Here is a 27,013-nt window from a genome sequence, read left to right as displayed (position 1 = left end):
TTCGCAAAGCATGATGGGAGCAGCAAACCCCCCGTCTCAGCCGAGCAGAGGGGGAGGGGAGGGAGGAGAATAGATGGAGGGAGGGAAGAGGGGTGGTTACCATGGTGACTAAACTGCTGTGTGTGTGTGTGTATTTGGATTCCCAATGCCTTAGTTGATGGTACCTTTAAAATGTCTTAAGAATACAATTTCTGCTATGCATTTATATTGTTATGCACCATATCAGCAGGATAACCAGAGTCATATGACACTTTACTATCTCAAATTCTTTAAAGAGTTATTCTGGTGATAGTCTTTATCATTATAATGATCAAGAAATATCATGAAATTACAATAATATTGAGCTCCATGACGGGGTGAACATAGTTTGTAGTCACGCTCGTAGCTGAATGAACCACCATTCTTTAAGGTGTAGTGTTTAAATACAAGAGCAAGCATCAGAAAATAATTCCCTCGATTCACCGAAAACAGGAAGTGTCGTAACTTTTGGTGGCCATGGTTTTAGTATCAGCATCGTTTGCAAGCTGCTTTTCAAGGTGGCATTTTTTCAATTTTTTTGTAAGCTTCTTCCTGTTTTTAACTGGTGATTATTACTGGCTTGGTTTATACAACAATTCACCATTAAATTAACAATTTTCTAGACTAAAGGGTGTGTTTTATCATAGATACAGTACAATCTAATCTTCAACTAGTTATGGTCTGTATGAAAATATTAAATGTCTATCTTAATGATCAATCAAATGTTTGTGCAGGTAAAGTCGCACAGAACTTACATGTGTACAAATCATCAGTTATCAATATTGCCTCGCTGTTGGAGGGTTGGATTACTACTTCCTGCTGAATATTTTGGGTTGGCACTATGGTGAACCCTCTATGCAAACGTGCAGTCATTGCATTAGGCCACAGTTAGTGAGTCGAGTGGAGCATTTAACACCTAAAGAGAAAGACATTTCCCTGGATTTGGCATCGAAAATTAGCTACACAGAGAATTAATGGGATTTCAATTAACCAGTGATGAGATTTAAATGAATACAATTGTGTTAACCAATTCATATAGATATTGCATTATCTATCTGTGGAAGTATCAGGTGTGAAACCTTTAAAGGTGAATTTGGCCGACCTTCTCCGAACACAGATAGGACGTTACTTCCTGATAACCCTGTGACAATAACACCACTTAACCTTCTCTTCTACCCAACACATTCCCATGGTTTACAAGGAAACAGCAAACACTGAACACAATAGTTTATTTATTTCACTTATTATTAACCGCTTTGGTTACGTCTCTGTCAAGGACAGTACATGTTTTGGGAAGATTAGTTGTAACACAAGAAAAGTCACGCACACAAACCTGTTGTTGCTTATTTAAATTTCCTCTTTGAAAGTTAAGGAGAGAGTTTGGCAAAAAAAAGGTATCTCGTTGCAAAATGTTTTTATCACCCTCCGATTTACAATCCGTTTAACATTTAGAACATGGTTTGAAATAAGTTTGAATTTAGTGATGAGTACCCAAAGGTTGTGCAGTGTTCCGCGAAGAGGAGCAGTGATTACACAACTTCTTTCCGACTCAAAGTAATGTTTAAGTTCAAACGTAACTGAAAACCAGCTAAATATTAACCTCTGAGCCAACACAAGGTTTTTTAGTTTCTAATTATTATATATTTGTTTTAATTTTGATATACTTTATTAATCCCTGTGGGGAAATTGTTTCTCTGCATTTGACCCATCCTAGTGTTAGGAGCAGTGTGTTGCCATTTTGAACGGCACCCGGGGAAATATATCAAGACTTATTTACACTGGTTAATTTCCAAACATTTGTTCTACCTATGTTGCAAATGTATTATCTCTTCAATTTACACACGGCATCTATTGCACGTCTGTCCGTCCTGGGAGAGGGATCCCTCCTCTGTTGCTCTCCCTGAGGTTTCTCCCATGTTCCCTTTAAACTGTGGGTTTTCTCCGGAAGTTTTTCCTTGTACGATGTGAGGGTCTAAGGACAGAGGGTGTCGTATTGTCATACTGATATTCTGTACAAACTGTGAAGACCACTGAGACAAATGTAACATTTGTGATATTGGGCTATATAAATAAACATTGATTGATTGATGACTTATTTGTCTTTCTTTTTTTCCGCTATTGCAGCTTGACGAGCAGCAGCAGCTGTTTCCATTTCTGCTCAGCTGCATTGATTGCTCATTGATTGCACCTGTGTCAAGTACATTTAAGTAGACCTGAAACTAGCTGAGGACTGAACCAATCAGAATCGGTTTTATAACCAAGTAGGTTTACACCTTTATATATACAGTCTATTTTTACACATAGGAGGAATTTGCTCTATACAGTATGGTGCATACAAAGACACAGAAAGAAGAATACTTGGCAAAATGAAATGAAATAAAAATATGACAGCTATTTAAAACAACTATTTTATGATTATTATAACAAATTAACAATATATATATACAAAATATAATTAGGTGAGAAACTGAGTACAATCAAATATAATAAAATATGACAGACATATAGTAAAATATGACAAATACTACAAGGTTTGCCATTGACAAATAGGGGCAATTTAAATGCATTACTTTGCACATTTTAAAAACATTTGACATTTACTTTTCAGCAAAAAAAACAGCAATAAAACAAAAAAGCATACAAATAAATGTTATGTAGTAGCACAGTGTGTCACACAATTCTAACACTTCTATAGTTGTTAATTAGGCCTTTCACACAGCAGACAGCGTGTTTGGTCAAATTGTAAGACAAGCCCAGACACTGATAACACTAACGACTGCTTTGTTCTTCTCTCGAGTCCCAGTGATCCATGACTGTGACAGTGAGCCACACACGGTGCTCCTAAACTAAAGCAGCTACATGGTATGTTTACACCTCTTCTTTTCCTATTAGACATGTCATCTGAATACTGTGACAAAAGCCTGAAAGAGGAGTGTAGAGCAAACGGTAATTTTAGTTGCTAGTGTTCTTGCTACATCTAGTGGTAGTGAGGAGACAAGCAGGTAGGATTGTAGAGTTGAGCATTACACACACACTTGGAGAAGCAATCTGTTTTTCAGGAGAAACACCTTCCTTAGCTTTTTATATGGGAACCATCCTGAACCTGGCCTGATTAGGGTTTGTTAAGGCTGGCTTCTTACCTTCAACTGAAAGGACATTAGAAATAATTGACCTTGGAGACTCTCTTTAATGGATTAAAGACTGTATTTAGGAAAAACTAACATGCAGCTGCCCATAGAAGGATGAAATATTGGCCATGTGTCTCATGCGGTTAAAAATGAATTTCTGTTCCTGTGTTAACATCCAAATAATCTCAGAGCCAGGACGTTTTTAGAAAGCCCAGGTCAAGCACTAGAACTTCTGCACTACGAGATCTTTATGCTTTTAGACAGTAAACCCAGGGAGATTGTGTTGGATTCAGTGATTACAGAATAATGAATTCCTCCTGTGGATTCTCCCTGGGCTTAATGGGCAGCAGACTCAGGCGTCAGCACCAATCAATCCGGAAAATCAGCTCGGAGATTGTTTTTGAGCGGCGTAGAGATGATTGGGGATAATCGCGTTTGCTGCAACTAAATAGGCTTCCTGACGAGGTGCTTTGTTTGTAATGGCCGCCAACAGTAATACAGGCTTGTTAAAAACACGCAGAATATATTAGTTTTTGCTTGATGCTCATGTTATCTTATTAAATACAGAGCTCAAGCTATGATGTGTTAATTGTCAACAACAGTGTGAAAAGACCAAAATAGTTATCTAACTGCCTACATTTGGGAAAGTGTATTAGGTTCAGTTGACGAGACATGGCTATTCATTCATCAAGTCTGACTGGTGCTAGGCAGTGGTTCTAAAAATAGAGATTTGGCCCCTCCAAAATAAATTATGTCGGTCATGATTTTTTTTCCATATTTATATGTGTATTTGTTTTAAGTAAATAAAGATGTTACACTTGAAGAGCGATGCTGTTCTCCGAAAGGTTGCTTTCAAAAAAATGTGGGTCACTTTAAACACCATGAAATTCCAGAATGCTGTCGAGCTCTGCTGTTTACGGGTAAAATACAACTGATATCTACTATACTTTTGTTTGTGTGTGTGTGAATGTTGCTGCTGGATGTGTAATTAGGCAACGTTTTGCGAGCAGATTCGTCTTTGTGAGATAACAATATGATAATATAGTGTACAGTTCAATGAGAAATACATATACCACAGACTCAAGTGTTGAAATCTGGAGAAATTAGCATAAGCCACATTTTATAGACCCAACATGAATCAATTAACACCAAATTATTGTCAAATTCCCTGTTTATTCATCATCTCCATTGCATGGAACAAAGATGAAGTACAGGGCACAGTGGACTATTAAAAGTTGTCACATTGTAACAAGACACCGTTCACATCAACATATCTGAAGCCTGGAGGTTGTGCATTAAAAATAAAAAGGAAAGATTGTGAGTTTACTGTTGTTTTCTGAGGCAGAGATGCATTGAGAAATTGAAATTAAAATGTGAGAGTGTAGGCTGCTGCAGTATCACACCTCTGTGTGTCGATCGCATGAACGTGTTGTGATAGACAGCCAGAGGGAGACAGACCGGTACAGATATGTAAACTGAGCTTCAAACATCAGAGGGAAGCTGTGTTATAAAGGCCTTTTGAAATACCTCTGAGTAAGTTTAACAGGTCACCAGTGCTGCCAAAACTAAAAGAGTATCTCCCAACACTGCAGGTCTAAGTATCTTTGTCTATAAATCTGTACATAATTAGATGAACTTTGTCTGTATTTAGTGCTTTTGGACACTTTTTATTCATTGTTTTTGTTTTTGTCCTTACCTTGGACAAAACGGGGCCAGATCAGAGCTCAGGAGAGTGAATATTGACCCCTAGTGGTCAAATACAACTTAATTTAAAACCCAGTTAGCGCTAGAGTCTTTACTCCATTGACATCAGTCTTTTATATTCACCTTGGCTTGAGCCAGATTCAGCAACTTTTCAAAATGAAATGTCCACAATTGTTTTAATGTTCAGTTGCATTTCTTGTATGTTTTTTCAGTGCTGTAATACCATGTCTTAATAATTTAATAACTTAACAAACTTGTCAATTTAGCTTCATGCAGGAGGAGTGATTTAATACTGGCAACCAAGATTTCCAACCCGCTGCAGTGATGTAACAAACCAACATGTGACTGATCTCGGACAGAGATGCAACACATTTAAGACTTTCAACCTACAGAGGAAAGTGCAACAATAATTTAAATGCCTTGAAATGATCAGATCAGTGTTTTGCCACAAGGGTCAACAATGATACAACCATTTTGATACATGCTTTATTTCATCACAAACTACTGGGACGTCATTGATTCTCTGCTACTTCAGCATGGGATATGAAACGAAGAATATAAATAAAAACTTTGGACATTACATTCAGCAGTTTCAGAGTGCCGTCGGTGCTGGTACAATACAAGAATACAAACTGCTGCACAATACAATGTAATCTAAAGACACCTGTATGAGCATTATCATAGAGGTTAAAAAGCAGTTGTGTTAGCCAGAGCTTTGCTTGTAGTCTGCTGCAGTTTTTCTGGACCGTTGCCCTCATGTTTCCAATCGCAGAATTTCAACAGTTCTTTTAGGTTTTAGATAGAGGACCGGGGAATATATTGGCAGTGTGTTTTGTTCCATGGACACATTTACTCTTCAACTGTCCCTGTTCTGGCACCGAAATGCTCCAATATTTCACCAAAAGTCAGATCTGCACTTTTCTGATGACCAGTAATAGCGCCTCTAGTCCCGGACAGCATCAACATGTTTTAAAAAAAAGTCATAATATGAGGATGCTGATCCTAGAGTTCATATCCATGTGAGACCACCTCCTTATAAACAGGTCGGTTTTTACTCATAGAGTCCCAACAGAGTCCTGGGACTGCTCGTTGGCCAGTATCGTTCGCCCATTGTCACTGTAGCTCCGGTTTGGCAGAAAGGACAATCTGAAAAAGAGACAGAGACTTTTTAAATAATATTGATTAAAAAGGTCTGATTGATATAGAAAAAGGGGTTAAGTTTAAGCCAGAGACTGTTGAATCATAGCTGTGCTGGTAGAAATAAGCCAGTGGGAATGGAAGAGAAAGGAGGCATGGGAAATTAGTAGAGCGGGAACTTCTGTTGGCATTCTTCTCAAAGTGGGCAGTCCTTGCGGAGGAAGGAGGAAGAAGAGGAAGAGGAGGGAGACAGAAAAAAAGGCTGTTTCTAAAACACAAAGAGGACAATAATGATAAAAAATTGGCAAAAGGACATTATCACATTTCAATGTTGCACCTTGCCTCCCAAGGCGTCGTCATCACACCTACAGCAGAAAGATTTGGAGAGTGGTTATACCTATTACTTTAATCCAATCGACTAAATCCCAGTACAAATAGAAACCCTTAACTTACCTGAAGGGGCAAAAAGTCCCTTATGAAGTAGGAGCATAATCTGTTCTTAACACAGAAGGACCTCATAAGCAGTGTATTACTAGCAGACACACACAGACAGACCTGAACGGAAGTCTGGGTATATTCCATCCGGTAAATTCCAAAGATTAGTTCTTATCAGACAATTTGAGAGACACACACACACACACACACACACACACACACACACACACACACACACACACACACACACACACACACACACACACACACACACACACACACACACACACACACACACACACACACACACACACACACACACACACACACACACTATTCTGTAGAGTGGGTGTGTTTACAGTCTAAACTAAAGGATGCCTGTCTGTCAGTCTGATTCCACACATTTCATAATAATATAAACTCACTTTGCCCAATAGCATGCCCTGTTGAGACAGTCCTTAATTTCAGCTCTTTAGTTTCCTGTCAAGACCCGCACAGTATAAAGGTTTATCAGTGACAACAAGGTCAGAAGACTACCGCTCGTTCTTTATTTTACATGTATCTAGAAAATAACAGATGAAACGTTTTTAAGGATGAACAGTCAGTACGCTTTGAGGTTTTACATTTCGGGTCATTACCATCATTCTGCAGATTTGTATCCAGAGATCCTGACACTACTCTAGGCGATGAATTTAAGTCAACAACAAACGTCTGACAGCAACATCTGTCCTTACTGCCCTAAGGATAATTATATGTTTATGAGTTTGTCACATTGCATTGAAGTCATCCACAAATGTACCCTCCTGCTAAATACACTGTTGCCCATAATGTTGGAATAAATATATTTGACCTCTCCTCATGAAATGATTGTGTCAATGTGATTTATTATTGATAGATAAAGGTTATATCTTCTCAAAACTATTGATCAATCTCTTCCAAACATCACAGTGAAAAGTAAACCACAGTTAAAAGAGGAATGTGTCAAAATGATTCCAACTTTATGGGAAACATAATAATAATAATAATAATTCACCATCAATTAATTGTTTCATTACAGGACAGGAGACTTGACTGGACTTCAGAGGACATTAACACTTAAACAAGTTCAGGTTTAACATTGGAGTCCCAAACACTGCACATATCTTCCCTCTGACGTTCATGCCAGCAGACTTTAACCACAGGCAGTGTGGCATTTAAAAACTAAAAGGCTTTTTGTCCTGCATTACAGGACATTCCCAGAGTAAATAATATGAGGGAAAAGAGCATAGGAATGTTCCCACATGTTGAATCATCAATCTTATAACATCAATTTCATGAAGAAACCACAGATGTTTTGTCCAGAGATATTTCAGTGGTTATTCCCACCAGAGCTTTCCCTCATGTGTCTCCTCTAATCCATCTGTCCAGATTTAGTGGAAAGAGATTACAGAGATTTCTCTTGCAATACATGTGAACTTGGTCATTTTCCATCATTATCTTTAGTTTGAGGGCAGTTAAACGTTTTGTGAGGCTGCCGTCAATTATGATACAAATAAAATCTTGCAGGAAAAGCCTCCTGCCTCATCAGAAGGAGAGAAAGGAGAAACAACTTGTGAATTATGTGAACTTCTCTCATGGGAATCTTCAAATCTGTTTCTGTTTCTATTCTGACACGATAAGTACCATGGACAATGGAAGTAGAGACACATTAAACCCCATTTTTGGTGATTTGTTTCCAGAAATAGCCATTTATTGCCATTATGTAATGATCTCTACTGTTTTCAAAGATTTATTTTTCTTTTTATTGCAGAATTGAAACGGGGAGACAGAGGGAATGACATGCGGCACATAGTCCCTAGCTGGATTGTGTACCAAGCCCCAGTAAGAGGGCCTTTATCTCTACCAATTGAGCTATATGGCACATTTATTGTGTTGGAGTCTGCCACTTACACACTGGGATCAAGTTAACAACAGAATATAACCCCCATCAAACTGACGTTGCCAGCAGTACCTTTGTTTTCATAAATTACAGTTTTTGGTGTACGCTCTTCATTGTGTTTTTCTAGTGTTTTTAGATATGCATAAAAGTTCATATTAAGTATTAAATACTATCAACTTTTTAGAGCTTATATCTATTTTTTGGTGAATCAGTCGCAATGAATGCAATGTATCATCTAACACTGCCTTGACTGAGACCGTTTACAAAATATTTGTTCACAAAACATACGGCATCAGGTGTTGGTTAGTGGCTGGATCAACACAAGTCTTCTGTACTTTATCTGCCATTAACTTTTAAACACTGACGTCTTCAATCCACAAGCTTAAGGTCTCTCACTATAACCCTGTTTGGGTCGTTGAGAAGCAGCGCTCAGAAAAATAATCTGTGAGTTTGATCTGTGGCTGACTTCCAGTCTGACAAATTGAATAAGCAGATCCAAACACACATCAAAAACGACACGCTTAGGGAAACAATCATGAGAAAGGAGGACATTTGGACTGCTAGATCAGATTTAAATTGATTTTTTTGTTCTTTTGAGAGAGAAAAAGGGGGATTTAACTGACAGGAGGAATTCTGGATGAGTTTTTTGAAACTGTGTTTATTGCGCTTTTGTAAGTTTACACCTGTGTGTATTTCCTCTTCTTCTGGCTGTGTGTTGTCAATAGTCTTCTGTGTAATGTTTTAAAAATGTAAATACACTGCCTTTTGCTATCATAAACGGATAATTCAGAAACATACAAATAATAACTCAATTTTAAGGTAGACACTTCAATCTCGGTTGATCCACTTTATTTTTTAATGAGAACCATTTCTTTTTTTTGTGTCAGAGCTGCAGACTCAGTTTCTGTCTCTGTTTACGTTTCATGTTATGAGTGTATTTAAATGCAGAAGCTAATTATGCCTAGAAATAAGCACTTTCATCTAATTAATCAATAAGACTATAATTACAGTATTCAGGTACACTCTGGTTGTTGCTGTCCAAACTCATAACAAGTCCTGCCTTTTACATTTTCACTTTCTACACCATTTGTGCTGTACTGCCTTTATTTATCCTTTCATCTGATCTGTTACAGTACGTGACGTTAAGGTGGATCAACACAAGATACAGGAGAGGCTTGTGGTCCTTTAATTTAGCGCTAATTTCATTCAGGGACAAATCAGATTTCTCTCTTATCTCCTCGCGTTGGGAGCTAAAGTAGCGAGGAGGGATCGCCGATGGGGGAAATTGATAGGACGTGTTTTCCCACAGGAACGCTGAGGATATCACTGGAGGAGAAACTTCTGCTCTTTCTAAGAAAGGCTCATTTTACACCTAACAAGGCGTACTACAGGTTTCACATGTTTCAGCTCATTGATTAAAAACCGTGTACACCAAACATAATCGCTTTTCTACAGCAAAAAGGAATACTGTACTTGGGGAACTTTTATCTAAACACATGAGGTAAAACACATAAACTGTCATACTTGAATTAATGCAGGAATATCGCATTTATTATGCATTTGTCAATTTAGGTGCGTAATGGCATCTACACTGCATGTGTTTGTACATTTCTCCTAAATTCAGCAAAGTGAGCATTAGATAAAGACTCTTTTGCATATGTAAATATTTATTTTTTGAAAAATTGTTATACAAAAAGGATTCAACCTTTATGATAATACAGTAATACACTTGGGTCATTTCCCCCTGTAGTGTCTGCAGAATGTATGCCATTTTAATGTATGTTTTTTTTTACTCACACCCTGAGCCTGACAACTCAAATTCACTAGTACCTAGAAACTAAACGTACAAGTTAGTTCATAAATCACTCAAGGTCTGATTTACATGTTTGGAATATTTGATTCATAAAATGTTTTGTATATGTTTATTTGTTGAAGTTCTTTTCAGATAAATGGATTTAACAAAAATAAAGATTTGACTCAAACTTGTTAACCTTGCTTTAACCAATGCTCACATTGCTGTTGAAGAAATGTATGCAAATTGGCACATATTAAATGAGAAAAATGCCTAATTTGCATATTTAAACATAAAATGTCCCCAAATAAATATTTACTTTATAAAATAAATGAAAAATCAAGACTTCAAACACAGTTCGAATAGATAGGACGTGTACAGACTGAAGCATTGGCTGGACACTCGAGGGAAATTAATTGGCTAATTTAATTCATAAGACGCTGTGGGATCTGGAAAAGTAAAACTTTCCCATGCAGCAAAATGTTTGGACGGGTCAACTGAGAGACTGAGAGAGTGGGGTGCGATGTGGGACACAAGATTAAGTAAGCTGGATTTAGTTTTTATAACCAAAAAAGGTACTTTACTACGTTTGATTTGTTTTGACATGTTAGCTTGTGGACAGCAGGCCTTATCAATTATACATCAGAGGCTTTTAGAGACCCAGATATTTTACTTCCTCCTTTCACTACAAACAATGTTGCTTCCTCCCTTCTCAGTGAAATTAGTTTTGCTCCCTGAAGTAAATGCATAAGAGATGTGCTGCTGTCGTCAAATTGAGTCATTCCCAATTAAAGAGACCCTTCCTGACACCAAACTGAATGAAAACATTGAACAGACAGTCAGCACATAAATAGACAGTGCAATAAAACAAATAAACACAGTACACAAACATACATATGAATCCAAATATTAAATTGGTAAAAGGGTCCAGAGCCAAATTCATTCTTCCTTTAACATCGAAACATGTTCTGAGAAATCTCACTCTCCAATGGAGTGTCATTCCTTCCCATAAAATAAAATATACTGACCACCCAAGTGACAAATGTACTCCAAATATGTGCTCCAGGATAACAACGATTCAGATGGCCAAAGAAAATACCTTATAGATTGAAGTTGTATCACAAACAGAGCTCTGAAAACAAACTTTGACTCTGACTGACCCAACCTCAAACGGCACGGTTCATCATGAATATACAATGTCCCGCGGCCCCTTCAGGAGCGGGATCTGGGTTTCTGGGACAGAACATACTCTGCCTTTCATGTTTCTACTATTGAGCTGTGCTTGAAAAATAAAGCAGTCATTCTGAAGGAATATTTTCATGCAATGACCTGACCCCAAATCTCAGTTATGGAAGCCCCAAGGGGCAAGTGAGGGAAAAACTGTATTCAGGGGATCCATTTTCTTTTTCTTATATAACTGATTTTCTCTTCCATATTTAGGACTTAAGAACATGTTTCTTTCTGTTTTTTTTGCCAGTGTCAGTATTCCTAATAGCTTTTTCATCTGTGTAAACATGTGTATTCCAGTGTAGTACTATTTTCTGCCACAAGAGGCTGAATTTCCAACTACCCCTTGTTCTTATAGGATAAAAACACGTGTTGTTTAACAGTTGTAATACTCCATACGTTCAAATGACATGACAATGTTTTATTCACCTCGCAAAACATGTTCCCCCCTAAAGCTCTTTCATACATGAAAATATAACAAAGAACCATTATCCTGGCAAGTAATAAAAAGAGGAGAGACAAACGCTCAACAAAGATCATAGAAAATGGATCATGAAACGTTTTTAAATTTAGGGTAATAGATAGTACAGTAATACCTTTTATTTAATGCTGCCTTTCATGATACCCAAGGACACCGTACAATATAGTAAATACTCTAAGCAACAGAACATGATAAAACACGGACAGGCAACCATGGAGGAGTCATTCAAAGTGGACACAAATGATAAGGACAGGTTGTTCAGGGGAAACAGAGGATGGAGAGCACTACAGTGAGTGGGCTTCCTTTGAACAGGTGGGTTTTTAGTTGGGATTTGAATGTGGTGATTGTGTGGGACTGTCGGATGTGTGGGGGGGAGTTACAGAGTGGCATGTGTTTTGTGTAGACTTTTTATTTGGTCATTCATGTTAAAAACAGCTCTTATCTGGACCTCTCTATCAACAACTAATATGTCAGTTTTGTCATACTGTTCAAAGATTGGTATTTGTAAATCAAAAGAAAACAAGTACAAATCCACAACATCAGTAAGGAAATATTTTAATTGTTTACATCATGCTTTATAGGGCTACAGTATATGCAGCTCACGATGACATCAGTCCTTTTATTTTGAAAGCATTTCTCAGTGTGCTAATGCAATATTAATTTTGTCCATATCCCTCAGGTTTAGTAGCGCGCAGAATCCCATCAGATAGCAAGTCCTGGCTTTATAAAAACAAATAAAATCCCTCCTTTTTTCAAAGAGAGATCGTTGTTTTGTTAGAAAGTAATGAAAACGATTTCTATCTCACCGAGTTTTAGACCTTCTCCCCTGAAGTTAAACCACCTCACTTCCTGCTCAGAGATGGTCTGCCGGTTAGCGAGACACTGCTTCTATTTTAGATGCTGTATGTTTGCACGTGTCTCTGTGTGCTTCAACATGCAACACTGTCTCTTTTGTTCCTTATTTGTATTTGAGAATTACATCATTTTTTTTAATCGAGCCCAATCATTAAACCTAACTTTCTCTTGTGTCTCGTTGATTCAAAGATCACCATTTCTATCTGCACCTGAATGGGAAAGTTGTTTTTCTTTAATAAAAACCCAATTATAATAAGATAAAGTGATCAACATCCAGCTTAACCTGGAAAACCCACCGCTCAATCACTACTATACACTTCAAACAAAATACACAAAACTATCTTTCTGTCAATCAAACACAAACAACCTAACTCACAGCCTTGTCACTCACTATGACTTCAGTAAGAAAAATACCACTATCCAGATTCAATATTTGGGCAAAAGCTGAAAAAGTTAGAAGCTGTTAGCAGCCAAAATAAATCTGGAAAGCAACAGTGCAGATGGATTATTGTAGATCTGAGGCGCCTTGATTTAAGACGTCATCTTCTATTGACCCATTTTGTGATGCATATAATCGCTAAGTTCTGACGGCATCCAAATGTTCCAGGTCTTTGCAGGTCAGTGTTTCTGAAACGCCTTTTTGAGATGGCAAATTAACCAAAGAGGCAATTGAGTTTTTCGCTCTGTCTAACAGTCCTCATAGTCTTACTAATAAGTAATAAAATGTGATGTTTTCTCTCTATAAATAATTTTCACTCTACCTAATTTTGTCAGTATCAGTATTTTTTCCTTTGTACATGCATCACAACTTCTATAGATGGATTGTACTTCCTGTGATTTTTTTCAACTCAATTTCAGTTTTGTCAATTTAAAAAACACTGTTGCACCATACGCCATTGTACCTGAGAAAAACACGACTTAATAATTGTATGCATTTGAATGCCTTGAACACGACTTTTGATCAGAAAACAGCAAAGGTAAGACGTATTTGCCGTTTCTGCCCCGTAAAGTGAAGTTGTGGGTTGTCTTTCCTGGCTGCTAGATCAGTGAGTTTTGATTGCACAGTGATCTATTTATCTCTCTATCTATCTCTATCTATCCATCTGTCTCTCTCTATCTATCTATCTCTCTATCTATAAGGAACCGCAGTAGACAACCAGGCGTTGCTATAGCAACACGTCATGTTTACGCGCAAAATCAATAGCGCAAAAATCACTGCATTTTCTATAAGGTAAATATTACCCGCTGGCGCTAATGGGTATATATGGCAATTTGTTTGCCAATTTTTTCAATCTGACTTCATATTGACAATTTTTAACAACAGAGGGTGCTACATAACACACTTTCAGGAAAAGTCACTGACTGGGAGACTTGAATCTTCTATTGAAAAAAAGTTACATAATCAAGAAACAGCTGCGGGTAAAATGTACCCGTTGGCGGTTCTAGTGTTAATGTAGCAAGTGTCTGAATACTTTATTTTGGAGGAAAAAGAGACTCATGGAATGATGCCATTAAGGTAATTAGCTTTAATGCAATTCCATCAACACTCGGACGTGTTGTATACAAAGAAACTGTCTGTTAAAGGCTGCGTAGTGATTCTCTCTTATCTACTGAAATGGGTCTGTGACCCATTTCAATGACTAACCCATGAGGGACCAAAAACTGTTCAAATAATTATCCTACCTGCTTGCTGTTGCTAAGGTAACAAGTGGTAGAAAATAAACCACTCATGTCAAAAAAACGTTCTTACAAAAAGCTTAAATGTCTGGTTCATTCGGTCAAAGAACATCGCAGTAGAGAATCTGGAGGGTAAAACACGAGGAGTGTTTTTCCCCTAGTTATTGTGATGTGCATTTTAGAGAAAAAAAATCATAAGCACATAGGAAACTACAAGTAAAGAAGTCTGTCTGTTAATAAAATAAATACCATCAAATGTAGGTAACAGGAGTGAACACACAAGGAGCTACTTAATATTAGCTGAGAGTGCTGATTTTCAGGCGTAATGAAGGAAGTGTGACACGTTAACCAGACCTGTGAGGGGACCCACTTTGGTCTCAGCTGCAGAGCTTCATGCTTCAGAGCCTGATGGTTACAGAAACACATCAGTGGCTTTTATAACATCAATGCAGAGAGGTAGCATGAGGTTTTGCAGGTCACTCCAAAAAAATACATTATAAAAAGCACTCACTACGATGACTGCCAAGTTTAAATGGGCTGCATGTAACTTTTTTAGTTTTTCACTGTCTTTGACCAACCAAAGATGGTTTGTACTGCAATAATGTTGATTAAATAAATAAATACATATATTATGCAGCCCTAGTGAAGAGGTGGCTCCCAAATAACACAAACAAAAACGTAATTAGCAGGGAGAAATCCTTCAGAAATGGTTATTCATAAAGAAATCATTCAACCCTATTCTATAGAAAGATAGATAACGGCTTTGTCGTCCCTCATTCCTTTTTATCTTACATAAATCCCACACATACCTTAGATTTTTGGTATCACTCCATTTTTTTTATTTGTTCCCTGCTACTTTAGGTTTTAATTGTTTACCACCTCCATGTAACTTGCATGAAAGACACATTAAAAAGGGCAATATTGCACTCGGGGCCTTGTTCATCAAGTGAGGACAGCCGGTAAGTCAAATTGAAAGCTCGGCATGCTGGATGAAGCTCTGACTGAGATCAAAACAATTTAACTGAACTGAATTATATCATCATTAGTCTTGTAGGGGAAAATTGCAGAATTGAAAGGGAAAACAAAGAAAACAAATGAGTAAACAAATCCAAAGGAAGCTCAAACTCATCCCCGGATTCAATATCGGCTCAACTGCGCAACATACAGCGACAGCCAGTGTTTATTTGTACCGTGTGAGTCAGACAAAAACCCATTGTTGTTCTCTTTTTTAAGCAGACGGAAAAATGTCAAGTATGTGACTGACCTGAAGCTAAAACAAAGTCAGCAGGTCAAGACTGACGGAGACCTTTGACATTGCAACACCACTGAAACTCCAATGTTACGTTGTAAAGTTCAACTTATTACTGTTTGATGACTGGAGGCTTCCATTATGAACACGTGTTTTACCCACACGCCATAGCTCAAGTAATCTGACCCCTAGGTTCACAAACATAATGTTGATATTGTTAAGGTCGGTGTGTGTTTCTCTGTCTCGTCATGGTCATTGACGAACATATTAAGTTGTCTTTTTTGTTCACTAAATTAAAGCTGCTGCTTGTGAGTCATGTGACTTTTGCTTAAGACTGTAAACACCCAAAGACGCCTAACACAATCAAATGCAACAAAGCTGACATTTTCAGAATAGATGGAGGTGTGATCACTCATCATCTCCTGGTATTTATCTTCCTTAATCAGCATCTGAGTCTACTCAAGGAACCATGGGAAACAGTGATGTGAATAGTCCTCAAAATCCCAATCAGAGCCTTGCATTACAATTGATGGAAAGTCCAATCCAGAAAGTAAGGATTTAATGTATTGAGTATCTCTGTTTCAGGCCAACTGACGCACATCCTGTAGATTTGGGGATCGTTTTTTTTCTGCCAATCGTGTTTAATCCATTATAAATCATGTTCGTGTGACAGCGCGTCGCACATCTTCCTGCCTGCTTGCCAACGAGATTTTTGGGATCTATGGAGCTTAGTACATGCGTAAAAATGAAATCCTATGTGAAAGTTCTTAGACGAAAACCTGGAAAGCACTCAGCTCGGACAACACTGTGGTAGCAACCTGTACATCACAAGTTAGTAATGCCCTGTTTTATTGTTTATTATACTCTATATGGTAGCACAATTCACTAAATGGGCATCATGCAGTTTTGAATAAGACTTGGAACTAGCTATTGGGACTATTAACTCAATAGGGAATGTGTTAAGTGAGAAGTAATTTCCTTTCTTCATAGACTTTTATACAACCGGACTTGGCAGACAGATACAACAAAGTGGATCACTTAGCAGCAAGAAAAATGAGATTAAAACTAGAGCTAATACAAAACTGCACATTGGTTTTACATGTATTGATTACAACCTGTCAGCTGAATCCAAAATAAGAAAATAGGTTTGCTATACAAATTAAACAGGTGACTATGTCTTTGTTAACAGGTGAACAAACTTTCATTTGCTGCATGATATCTGTTAGCATAAACAGATAGGAGCTAAATATTACCTTTTCTTTTTATTCTAATAACTGTATCTGTATTTACATGTTTGGCATTGGTTTGACCAAATGTGGATTGTCTGAGATTCAAATCAGTAACACTCAGAATGTCTCACATAACAAAAATCATTTTGTCCATTCTAGATTAAAAAAACAAATTCAAAGCCTAATTGAATTACCCGAGCTGAATTGCCCAGGTGGGGCCATTCTCCTATCTGATTTGTCCCCAAGGAAATGTTTCTATTACCGTTGAGAGCAGAGCCAGAGACTGAGGAATACATAAATCTATTTAGCATCACAGATGAGTTTATATCATCAAAACCGAGTCTAAAACTGAGGAGGGAAGGACGTGACAGCAGCTGATATCCTCGACCCAAAGTGGAACTGGAAGCAATGAGGCCAATCGTTATATGGGTTTCTGTACCTGTATTATGTTGTTTATTTGTTATTATTTAGATGAGTTTTTTTTTTTTTTGGTTTTATATTTCAACATTTTCTTCTCTTTCTCTATCCTTTTGTTCTCGTAAAAAATATAAAGACACTCAACATTAATTCCGTTTTTTAGAGCTGAGCAGCCAGTGTTTACTTTGAAAGCTCATAATTTCTCACTTCTTCGTCCCGTATTTTCTCTCACTCTTATAGCAGGTTGATTTTTAGGATTATCTCAAAAGACTGAGAAAGAGAGAGCAGTGTAATGCAGGTTAAAGGGATTTTTTATAAGCTTTTAATCTTCAGACATTCCCAAAGAATGACATCATCCTCAACCAAAATGGGCAGATCGACACAGTTTTGTATTTAGCTATGATTCTCTTTTCTCAAACATCATAACAAAGCTGTAGCCTTAAGACTTGGAATAAATTCAAGCTAAAACAGACAAATATCCTGACGTTAAGTATGGGTCCAGCTTTACCTAAACCCTGGGCTCTAAAATTCCATTGGTTTGGGCTATATAAATAAACATTGATTGATTGATTGATTGATTGATAGAGTACGTTTTTTTAAGCCTTAAGTTTAGCATTTTGGCCGTAGTCATGGTGTTTTTTAGCTTCTGTCACCATGTTGTTTTTCTGAAACTGCAGTCACATGGTGAAGCTAGATCAGGGTTGCCAACTCTCACGCATCTGGCGTGTGACACACGCTTTCACTCTCAATCTCACGCTCTCATGTTGCCCAAACTATTCTCACGCCAAAAACAAGATGAACCGGCGATCGTTTTTGGTTTGTCATTTACAATGTTGAGTTGACAGCTGCTCAAGCTGTCGATCCGCTCCCTCCCCGCCCCCACCACTCTTAACAAAGTTAACAGACAGCAGAGCAGTGGGAGCCGGTTGGTCAATCCGACCCGTATTGCGCATGCGCAGATCTAAGATCCAGTAGAAATGATAAAAAAGTAAAAGTCTGCTGCTTATTGTTCTACTAGGCCAACATAGAGTCAAAGAGAGTGAGAGTGTCTTAATTAATATATTTGGCAGTTTGGAGTAAGTCTGTATATTTGTTTGTGTCTGTGTGTTTCATGTATAGGCTTCTCACGATAATTAATTTTGTTGGATACATTTTTCCGGAAATTATTGCGATAAACGATAATATTGTCGGCACCGTTGTAGGACCATTTTAGACCACTGACATAATGATAATATATAATAATAATTCAAGTACATCCTTTCAAACTGCTAGTCACATCCTCATGTAAATGGCAATTTATCGAGGTCAGAAAAGTTATGCTAAGGTCTCGCTACACGATAGCAGTCATTTAGTGCGCATATGCGTAATTAAACCCATGATATAAAAATCTCACTCCAACCAGGTACCCAAAGTTGGAAAAGAGCTAGATATAACCAAGAACTGAAAAAACATTCTCAGTTTAATGAAACTTTACAAATACCTTTCATAAACTGGAAAGAAAACGTTAGTTTAATGAAAAAAAACATGGACAATATCCAGAGCAGACAACACAGCGCTACTGACATGTCAATCACACAGTAGCCACGCCCCTATGTAACCAAATATATATCATGCTATGTTGAAGAAAACTTTAACTACGGTTTAAGGCCATATAAACAGGTTTTTATAATGTTTACTGAAGTAATAAATTAAGTAAGAAGTAAGGAAGTCTTTTCATATACTTCTATACAATCCGTCTGATATATCACCTGATCTAAGACAAATCAACACTGGTAACATAATTTTACACCGCATTTTCTTTTCTGCTACATATATGTAATTTAGTCAATGTTGGTACTTATTTACTTACTTACTTTATGACCCATTATCCATTGTCCAAATATTTAATCAGCATTTCCCTAATGTATGTTCCACACTACTATCTGACTCCTATTTGACGACTGGTATTTCTAATAGTAACTCATACTGCAACAGTTATTTTTCTTTTAAGAAGATTCTACCACACGAAGTTCATAATGCTATCACAGAATTAAAAGTGGATGGCAGTGCAGACTCAGCCCTTTTGAGGCTACAGGCGGAACGTCTCGGATACTCTCTGGAGTACATTTTTTATACGTGGAAAAACGCCTCATCTAGACGGGGTAGAGAGGCTGCGTTGAAGGAGGCACGTCAGGAGGTTGCTCGCAAGCCATGGTCCCTGCTCCAGAACCGGACCTTACAGCCATGTTTCCGGCTCCAAAACCGGCCCACACAGCCATGATCCAGGCTTCAGCTCCGGACCTTACAGCCATGTTTCCGGCTCCAGAACTGGATCATACAGCCCTGGTTCCGGCCCCAGTTCCAGCCATGATTCCGGTTCAAGTACCGGGCCCAGCAGCCATGGTTCCGGCCCCAGTTCCAGCCATGGTTCCGGCTCAAGTACCGGCTCCAGCAGTCATGGTCCCGACTCCAGCTCCTCGTCACCTGTTGACTCATCGGCCGACGCCAGCTCCCCGAGTACTGTCGGCATACCGGCCGACTCCAGCACCTCGTCTCCTGCTGGCTCTCCAGCCGACGCCAGCTCCCCGAGTCCTGTCGGCGTACCGGGAGACTCCAGCACCTCGGCTCCTGCTGGCTCCCCAGCCGACACCAGCTCCCCGAGTCCTGCCGACGTACCGACCGACACAAGTCCCCTCTCAGGTCCCCTCTCAAGTCTCTTCTCCAGTCCCCTCTCGAGTCCCCTCTCCAGTTCCCTCTCCAGTTCCCTCTCAGGTCCCCTCTCCAGTCCCTTCTCGAGTCCCCTCTCTAGTCACCTCTCAAGTTCCTACCAGAGTCCCCTCTCAAGTATCCTCTCGAGTCCCCTCTCGAGTTTCCTCTCAAGCCCTCTCTCGAGTTCCCTCTCAAGTCTCCTCTCCAGTTCCTTCTCAAGTCTCCTCTCGAGTCACCTCTCGAGTTCCCTCTCAAGTCTCCTCTCCAGTTTCTTCTCAAGTCTCCTCTCAAGTCACCTCTCAAGTTCCTACTAGAGTCCCCTCTCCAGTCACCTCTCAAGTCTCCTCTCGAGTCCCCTCTCCAGTCACCTCTCAAGTCTCCTCTCGAGTCTCCTCTCAAGTTCCCTCAAGCCCCCTCTCGAGTTCCCTCTCAAGTCACCTCTCGAGTCTCCGATCAAGTTCCCTCTCGAGATTCCTCTCAAGTCACCTCTCAAGTCAACTCTCAAGTTTGCTCTCGAGTTCCCTCTCAAGCCCTCTCTCGAGTTCCCACTCAAGTCCCTACTCAAGTGTCGTTGGAGGTTCCGCTGGGGGTCCTGCCAACTCTATGTCCTGTGCCGTTGGAGGCCCCGCCGACTACTCTCCTGCCGGGGGTGCTGCCAACCCTGTGTCCTGTCCCGTTGGAGGCCCCGCCGACTACTCTTCTGCCGGGGGTCCTGCCAACCCTGTGTCCTGTGCCGTTGGAGGCCCCGCCGACTACTCTTCTGCCGGGGGTCCTGCCAACCCTGTGTCCTGTGCTGTTGGAGGCCCCGCCGACTACTCTTCCGCCGGGGGTCCTCCCAGCCCTGTGTCCTGTGCCGTTGGAGGCCCCGCCGACTACTCTTCTGCCGGGGGTCCTGCCAGCCCTGTGTCCTGTGCCGTTGGAGGCCCCGCCGACTACTCTTCTGCCGGGGGTCCTGCCAACCCTATGTCCTGTGCCATTGGAGGTCCCGCCGACTGCTCTCCTGCCGGGTGTCCTGCCGGCCCTGTGTCCTGTCCCGTTGGGGGTCCCGCCGACTACTCTTCTGCCGGGGGTCCTGCCAACCCTGTGTCCTGTGCCGTTGGAGGCCCCGCCGACTACTCTTCTGCCGGGGGTCCTGCCAACCCTGTGTCCTGTGCTGTTGGAGGCCCCGCCGACTACTCTTCCGCCGGGGGTCCTGCCAGCCCTGTGTCCTGTGCCGTTGGAGGTCCCGCCGACTGCTCTCCTGCCGGGTGTCCTGCCGGCCCTGTGTCCTGTCCCGTTGGGGGTCCCGCCGACTACTCTTCTGCCGGGAGCCCTGCCAACCCCATGTCCTGTTTTGTTGGAGGCCTCGACATCACCTGTCTCGCCGGGGGTCCTGCCAACTCCTTGTCCTCTTCCGTGGGGGATCTTGCCGACACCTGTCCCACCGGCTGGGGGCAGGGGTTCTGTCAGGATTATTATGTCATGTCACGTGTCTATGTCTAGGTGTGGGTGTTTTTCCGTTCTCCTTGTCATGTTTTCCTCCCTGTATATTGTCTGGTCTCTTTTCCCTGTGTTTTCATGTCTGTCGTTAGTTCCCTGGTGTGTCTAATGTCCTGATTGTTTTCACCTGTCACTCCTTGTGTGTCTCCTGTGCTCATCAGTGTCAGCCCTGCCCCTGATTGTTCCAACCTGTGTTTAAATTCCCCTGTCTCCCAGTGTTCAGTGTCAGTTCGTATTGTCTCTTGTCATGGTCAGGTCTATGCTTTTTTGTGCTCAAGAATAGTTTTGTTCCTCACTACGTGAGCGATTTTCCTTTTGGTCTCATTTTTTGTCATCTCATCCTGAGATTAGTTAGTGACCTTTTTTTGTTCATCGTGTTTTTTTGGAAAAATAAAGTATCTTACCAATACTTTACCTCTGTCTCCCTGTCTGCAATTGGGTCCAACATCCTAAGTGCCTGAGATCGTAACATCCCCCTTATTTAAAGCAGTATTTTGTACCCTACTCACCAATTCATCAAGTTAGACATTCCGTTCATGTTTAAAGACCCAACTGACTGGAATACTTTACCTGCTGCTATTAGATCTCTTGCATCATTGGGTATATTTAAACATGCATTGTTATCTCACTTTCAACTGGTCTGTACTTGTTATAACTGATATTGATGAAACTGATTTGCTTGACTGTCTTAAATTGTAATGATTGTGTGCATTGCTTGAATTTCACTTAACAGACTGTATGTGGTTTGTCTTGTGTGTCATGTTTTGCATTTTGTCTTTTTGTTTATGTATGTCTGTAAGTTGTTGTCGGGACCCCCTTGAAAACGAGATGGTGCATCTCAAGGGGTTTATCCCAATGAATACATTTCTATATATACTTATGCTGAGAGGAAGGTGCACATTTCTCTACTCATCTAATGAGCTGTGAACTTATTTACAGCTTATTTACTTGTGGTCTTTCACACGTGCTCTGGAGGGTATTTACTTCTACTGTAAGATTAGTCACTTCAAAAAAAGGGGATTTGTACCTGTTTTGGCCTTTTGAGAGGGTACATTTGATTCATTTTCTTTGTCAAATTACAACTGAGTACCATCTAGCTCTAAATGAGGAGGAATTGATGTCACCTGGTTCAAATTGGTACTAATTCCAGAGATCCTCCCTGATTGGCCACAGACAACAGGTGACAGGGTATACAAGGTCGAAAGACAGCAAACACGGTGGTCTTTATGTTCTTCTACAAAGGACGATGAGTGATGAAACATAGAAATTGTTTATGTTTCTCCATTTTGTAGCCAGTCTAAAACTCTAAATCATATTTGTAAATCTACAAAATCAACCCTCCATCCTTGAGTACAACTCCTAGCTCATTTGTCATCTCGCCTGTTTAATCCTGCAGCATTATTTCCCTACATGGAGATGAAGGTTCTATCTAATCTTAACAATCAAAACACAGAAACATTCAGGGTGGGAAAACAGGATTTATTGAGCATGATGACAGGGCCAGGACCCAAAAAAGAATAATTTTACAATTTTCCCACATGAACCTTAATTCCCCAAAGAGATTTTCAATTTTGCTGTTTTGAAACTGGTAAATAGCTGCGCTTTGCCAAGGCATTGACTGGCAGATAGTTGAATCACATAACAATCACACTGATTATGCACGGCTGATAACGGTGTCCGCTGCTCGGCTGTATTTATAGGACTCAATAAAGCTTGTGATTTCAATGCAGAACTGAAGGTGAAACTCAGGACGGATCATACTAAAGCTGATTAACGATTACAGGAAGAGTTGGACATTCTGAGTTGTGGCTTGTTATTTTTCTCACCAGACATGGGACACTTTTTACAATAATCCTTCCTGTCTCCCCTAAACTGTTTAACTATACTGTATGCTACTTTAGCACTGAAATGTGCCTGTTTACATGTACAGGTTTCCCTGTTAAAGCAAGGCATCTACGTCTCATTTGTGCACATCAAGTCTGTATCATCCTCACATTTTACCTTAACTCTTGTTTGAATAACTGCCATGTTTTTCATTTTGAGTTAAAGCTCACACATTCAGCCCACACTGCTTTAGGTACTGGTGTCAGCTGCTCTGAAGGAGGTAAGTTGACAGAGCTGAAAGAGTTCCAGAGAACATGAAGAAAAGCGAGATTTAACAAACAAAACTGTGGCCATCAATACAATTATGACGACTACAAGATCTTCAACATATTCAACAACAGTATACTTTACCTCTGAAAAATACTCTCAACAGGCTCCTTTACTGTCAGATTGTAATTGAGGGGAGATCCCTGTGTTTAAAGGGGATGAAAGTATCAGATCTTCCCACAGTTTATGCAATTTAAAAACGGTGTTAACTTAAGTTGGGTTAGACTGTAGGCCTATATTGTTGTTGACACTGGGCAAAAAAAACACTTACAATATTTTAGTGTATTGTCATTTAAGTGATCTGAAAGGGCGCTAGACTTCTGCATCTCTTCTTGGCTTTGTTTTCAGGATTTAGAAAAAATATCCCATGACAGGAGACTGGAATTTGCTGTAAGCTGTTGTACAAATACAGACAGCCGTGGATGTCACTTCAGATGATAAAAGTCAACATTAGCAAGATCTGCCTACACTGCAAAGTAACCCAAAAAAGGAAATAGGACTTATATAGAAAAAAAAGAGGTAGACAATACAGGCGTAGTATTTCAGAGGTGTAGAGACAAATGTTGCTAATAACGTTAGCCCCCTGTTAATTGCAGCCAAAGGCTAACGGCTGTAGCTAGCTAACGGCTGCTCACGGCTACTGATAGCAAAAGGCTAATGCAGTAGAGAATAATGCTGCATGATTGTGGCTGTATTTATAAACTGTGATTATTTTGGTTACTATGAAATATTATATAACGGCAAAAATGAACTGTCTCCCTCACCTTTAATCGCAGAAGATTAAGTTGCTCTCTAAGTGGCGTTTTTCTTTTTAAGCCCTTAATAAGACAATTAAAGGATGGAATCAGGGTGTTCTGGTATTTACAGATACCTACATATTTCCAGTCTGGAGTGTTTTACCTTAGAAGGAGCCATAGTTGATTCAACTTCAGCTAGACATTCATTTGAGTTTAACCAAATGGAAATCAAGAGTTATTTGGTCCACAGTTTCAGTGTCAAATCGGCAATATGAGTGAACACATGAAGTTGTACAGTATCTTCTGGAGCAACAAAAGGACCCCAGGGACGATGTATTTACTCAACAGCCTTAAACGGTTTCAGATGTTCGAGATGCTTTTTTTACTTTCTCTACTAGTGGGCACAACACAACATCTTTGTTATGACTCCAATCAGAAACAAGTGTCTACTATCCACTGCTGGAGCTGGAGTGTCGACAGTGTGTGAATGTGTGTGTTTGTTGTTAAGATTACTAAGGGAAACGGGTATAGGATTTTCATTGTGGTAAAAGATCACAGCTATGAAGTTGCTAATGTGAACATATTTTGGTAGCAGAGCAGGAACAGTGATTAATTAGCCACACATGTTTACAATTAAATATTCAAGAATTTAGCAGCTTAAAACTGGCCATAAACTGGAGCAACTAGAGATGACCAGCTTTGTATGTTTTCATCTTGGATGACCATTCTGGTGGGTTTGCATGACACTACTCATTGATTCTAAATTTCATGACTACTATGAAATATGATTTTGATTTCCTTCCCTGTTGGCAGTTACTATTTTGTTTAAAACTTGCAAAAACATCTTGACCTCTGGCTCCAAAAAAGAAAAAATGGTCGTTTGATACTCCTCTGCCACAATACTCGAGTTAGGTTGGTTTTATTATAGGTGCTGTCTTGGCAAAAATAAATATGCCTTCTGTTGGGCCCATTTACATTATGTGCTTTTTTTACTGATTACCCAACCCAGTCTCACGGCATTTCGTGTTCACCAACACGATTTTTAATCTATTGATTCATGTTCACCAACACGATTTGCCCCTTTTTTTCGTGTTGCACAGCACGATTTTAAAAGCAATGTATTTCTACTGCCTGCAGCACGTCTTTTTCTCCGGTCGGGCCGAGGAAGACCGGAAGCTGTGTGGTTCATAAAAACATGTTCTTACTCAATATCAAGCCACAGTTATTGCTTTTATTTGAAATCGTATAATTTCGGACTTTTGTTGCCGTCTGTGAGGAAAATAAATGTGGCTCAGAGCCTCAGAATACGGAAATCTGTATTTTTAAATATTTTTTTCCTTCTAATTCGATATTCTTTTCAAAATAACACACTGTTATTTACTCACCAATAACACACAATTATCCTTGCTTTTATTTATTGGTTTAATTCCATAATCTCTGGCTTTTTTGGCATCCGTCAGGAACTGAATTTCAAAATAAAAATAACCGGAAACAGACGTAGGCCTATAAGGGACATTTCGAGCATCATTGCGATTGTCAACATTTCTGAGTTTAGGATTGCCGAAGACACTACACTACCCATAATCCCCAGCTATCGTTTAGGACTACAGTCCCCGTAAGGTTACGCAGAGCGTCAAACAGCTGTGTGAAATGGAACGAAACCACGCCAGACTATCCAAAACTGGAATCGAACGCCCCCCCAGAACTACACATGCTGGCTATTGTGTTTCGCAAAATGTTCTATGGGACGTCTACTGAACGTTTTCATTTTTCCCACAATTAGAAGTTGCCAGTATTAAACACATTGGTGTTATCAAATGTAAAACATATAATTAATAAATGGGTGAAAATCGCTTGTGTCCATAATGCGCAGCATTAATACCCACATGACAGCTCATTGTTACTTTATAATTCTACTCCACTACAATTCAGAGGTTAACCTGGTATTTTTACTCCACTGCATTTATTTGAGTTACTTTGCAGATTCTGATTAATTATGTGAAATATAAACAACCCTTAAATCAGACTTTAGTTACACCTGAGTAAAATTCAGGTAAGGTGATTGTCAATTGCCAACAATCAGGAGAGATATTTGATAGTTGGTGCTTGAGAAGACTAAACATGTAGGCTATCTGCAATTGACATGAATGGAAACGAGTAATAAAGTATATTCATTACTCGTTATTCTCTACTAATAGTTAATTAAAGACTGTATATTATGGCTATTTTGCACATCCCTTTCAAGATTTTCAAAGGTTTATTGACATATCATATACACAACTACGGTGTAGTTATGCAATGAATGAAACACTTGGGTCACAGGTTCCTCAACAGTGCATTACAAGACATCTATCAATATGTGTGTACCTCCACCATTAAACTGTCATATTCTGTACATTTCTTATTCTATCTACATACATAAGAGTATAATTCATATGTATAATATCAGTTAAAATAAGTGCTTCAACATAGTTAACATTGCAGGAAAGCAATATATTAGACGTTAAGTACTTTGTCAGGCTTAATATTTATCTGTAGATAGATACCCCCAACGTTTTTTTCTTATTTAAAAGAAGACCTTAATCTGTTATTTAATGTTTTAAATAAAGGTTCATTCGTTTTTCTGTTTTGCACCTCCTCCTATTAATATCTTTGTACATTCTGCACTAAACTGTTTTATTGTAGAGATCA

General features: G+C 39.4%; 1 protein-coding gene across 2 annotated transcripts in view; it reads right to left on the bottom strand.

The window, feature by feature from the left end:
* Nucleotides 1-2,280: 2,280 nt before the first annotated feature.
* Nucleotides 2,281-27,013, bottom strand: part of LOC117554794 (5-hydroxytryptamine receptor 4-like) — a 61,425-nt gene continuing 36,692 nt past the window's right edge. The window contains exon 7 of one of the 2 annotated variants that reach the window (XM_034229309.1): nt 2,281-5,996. In XM_034229309.1, coding sequence (XP_034085200.1) covers nt 5,906-5,996 — 91 coding nt within the window. In that variant the 3' untranslated portion in view covers nt 2,281-5,905. The remainder of the gene's footprint in view (nt 5,997-27,013) is intronic. The other variant, XM_034229310.1, reaches the window with a different exon arrangement.

Source organism: Gymnodraco acuticeps, unplaced genomic scaffold (assembly GCF_902827175.1).
Source record: "Gymnodraco acuticeps unplaced genomic scaffold, fGymAcu1.1, whole genome shotgun sequence".
Classification (NCBI taxonomy): domain Eukaryota; kingdom Metazoa; phylum Chordata; class Actinopteri; order Perciformes; family Bathydraconidae; genus Gymnodraco; species Gymnodraco acuticeps.
Note: the sequence above shows the minus strand (reverse complement) of the source record. Positions and strands in the feature narration are given on the sequence as shown.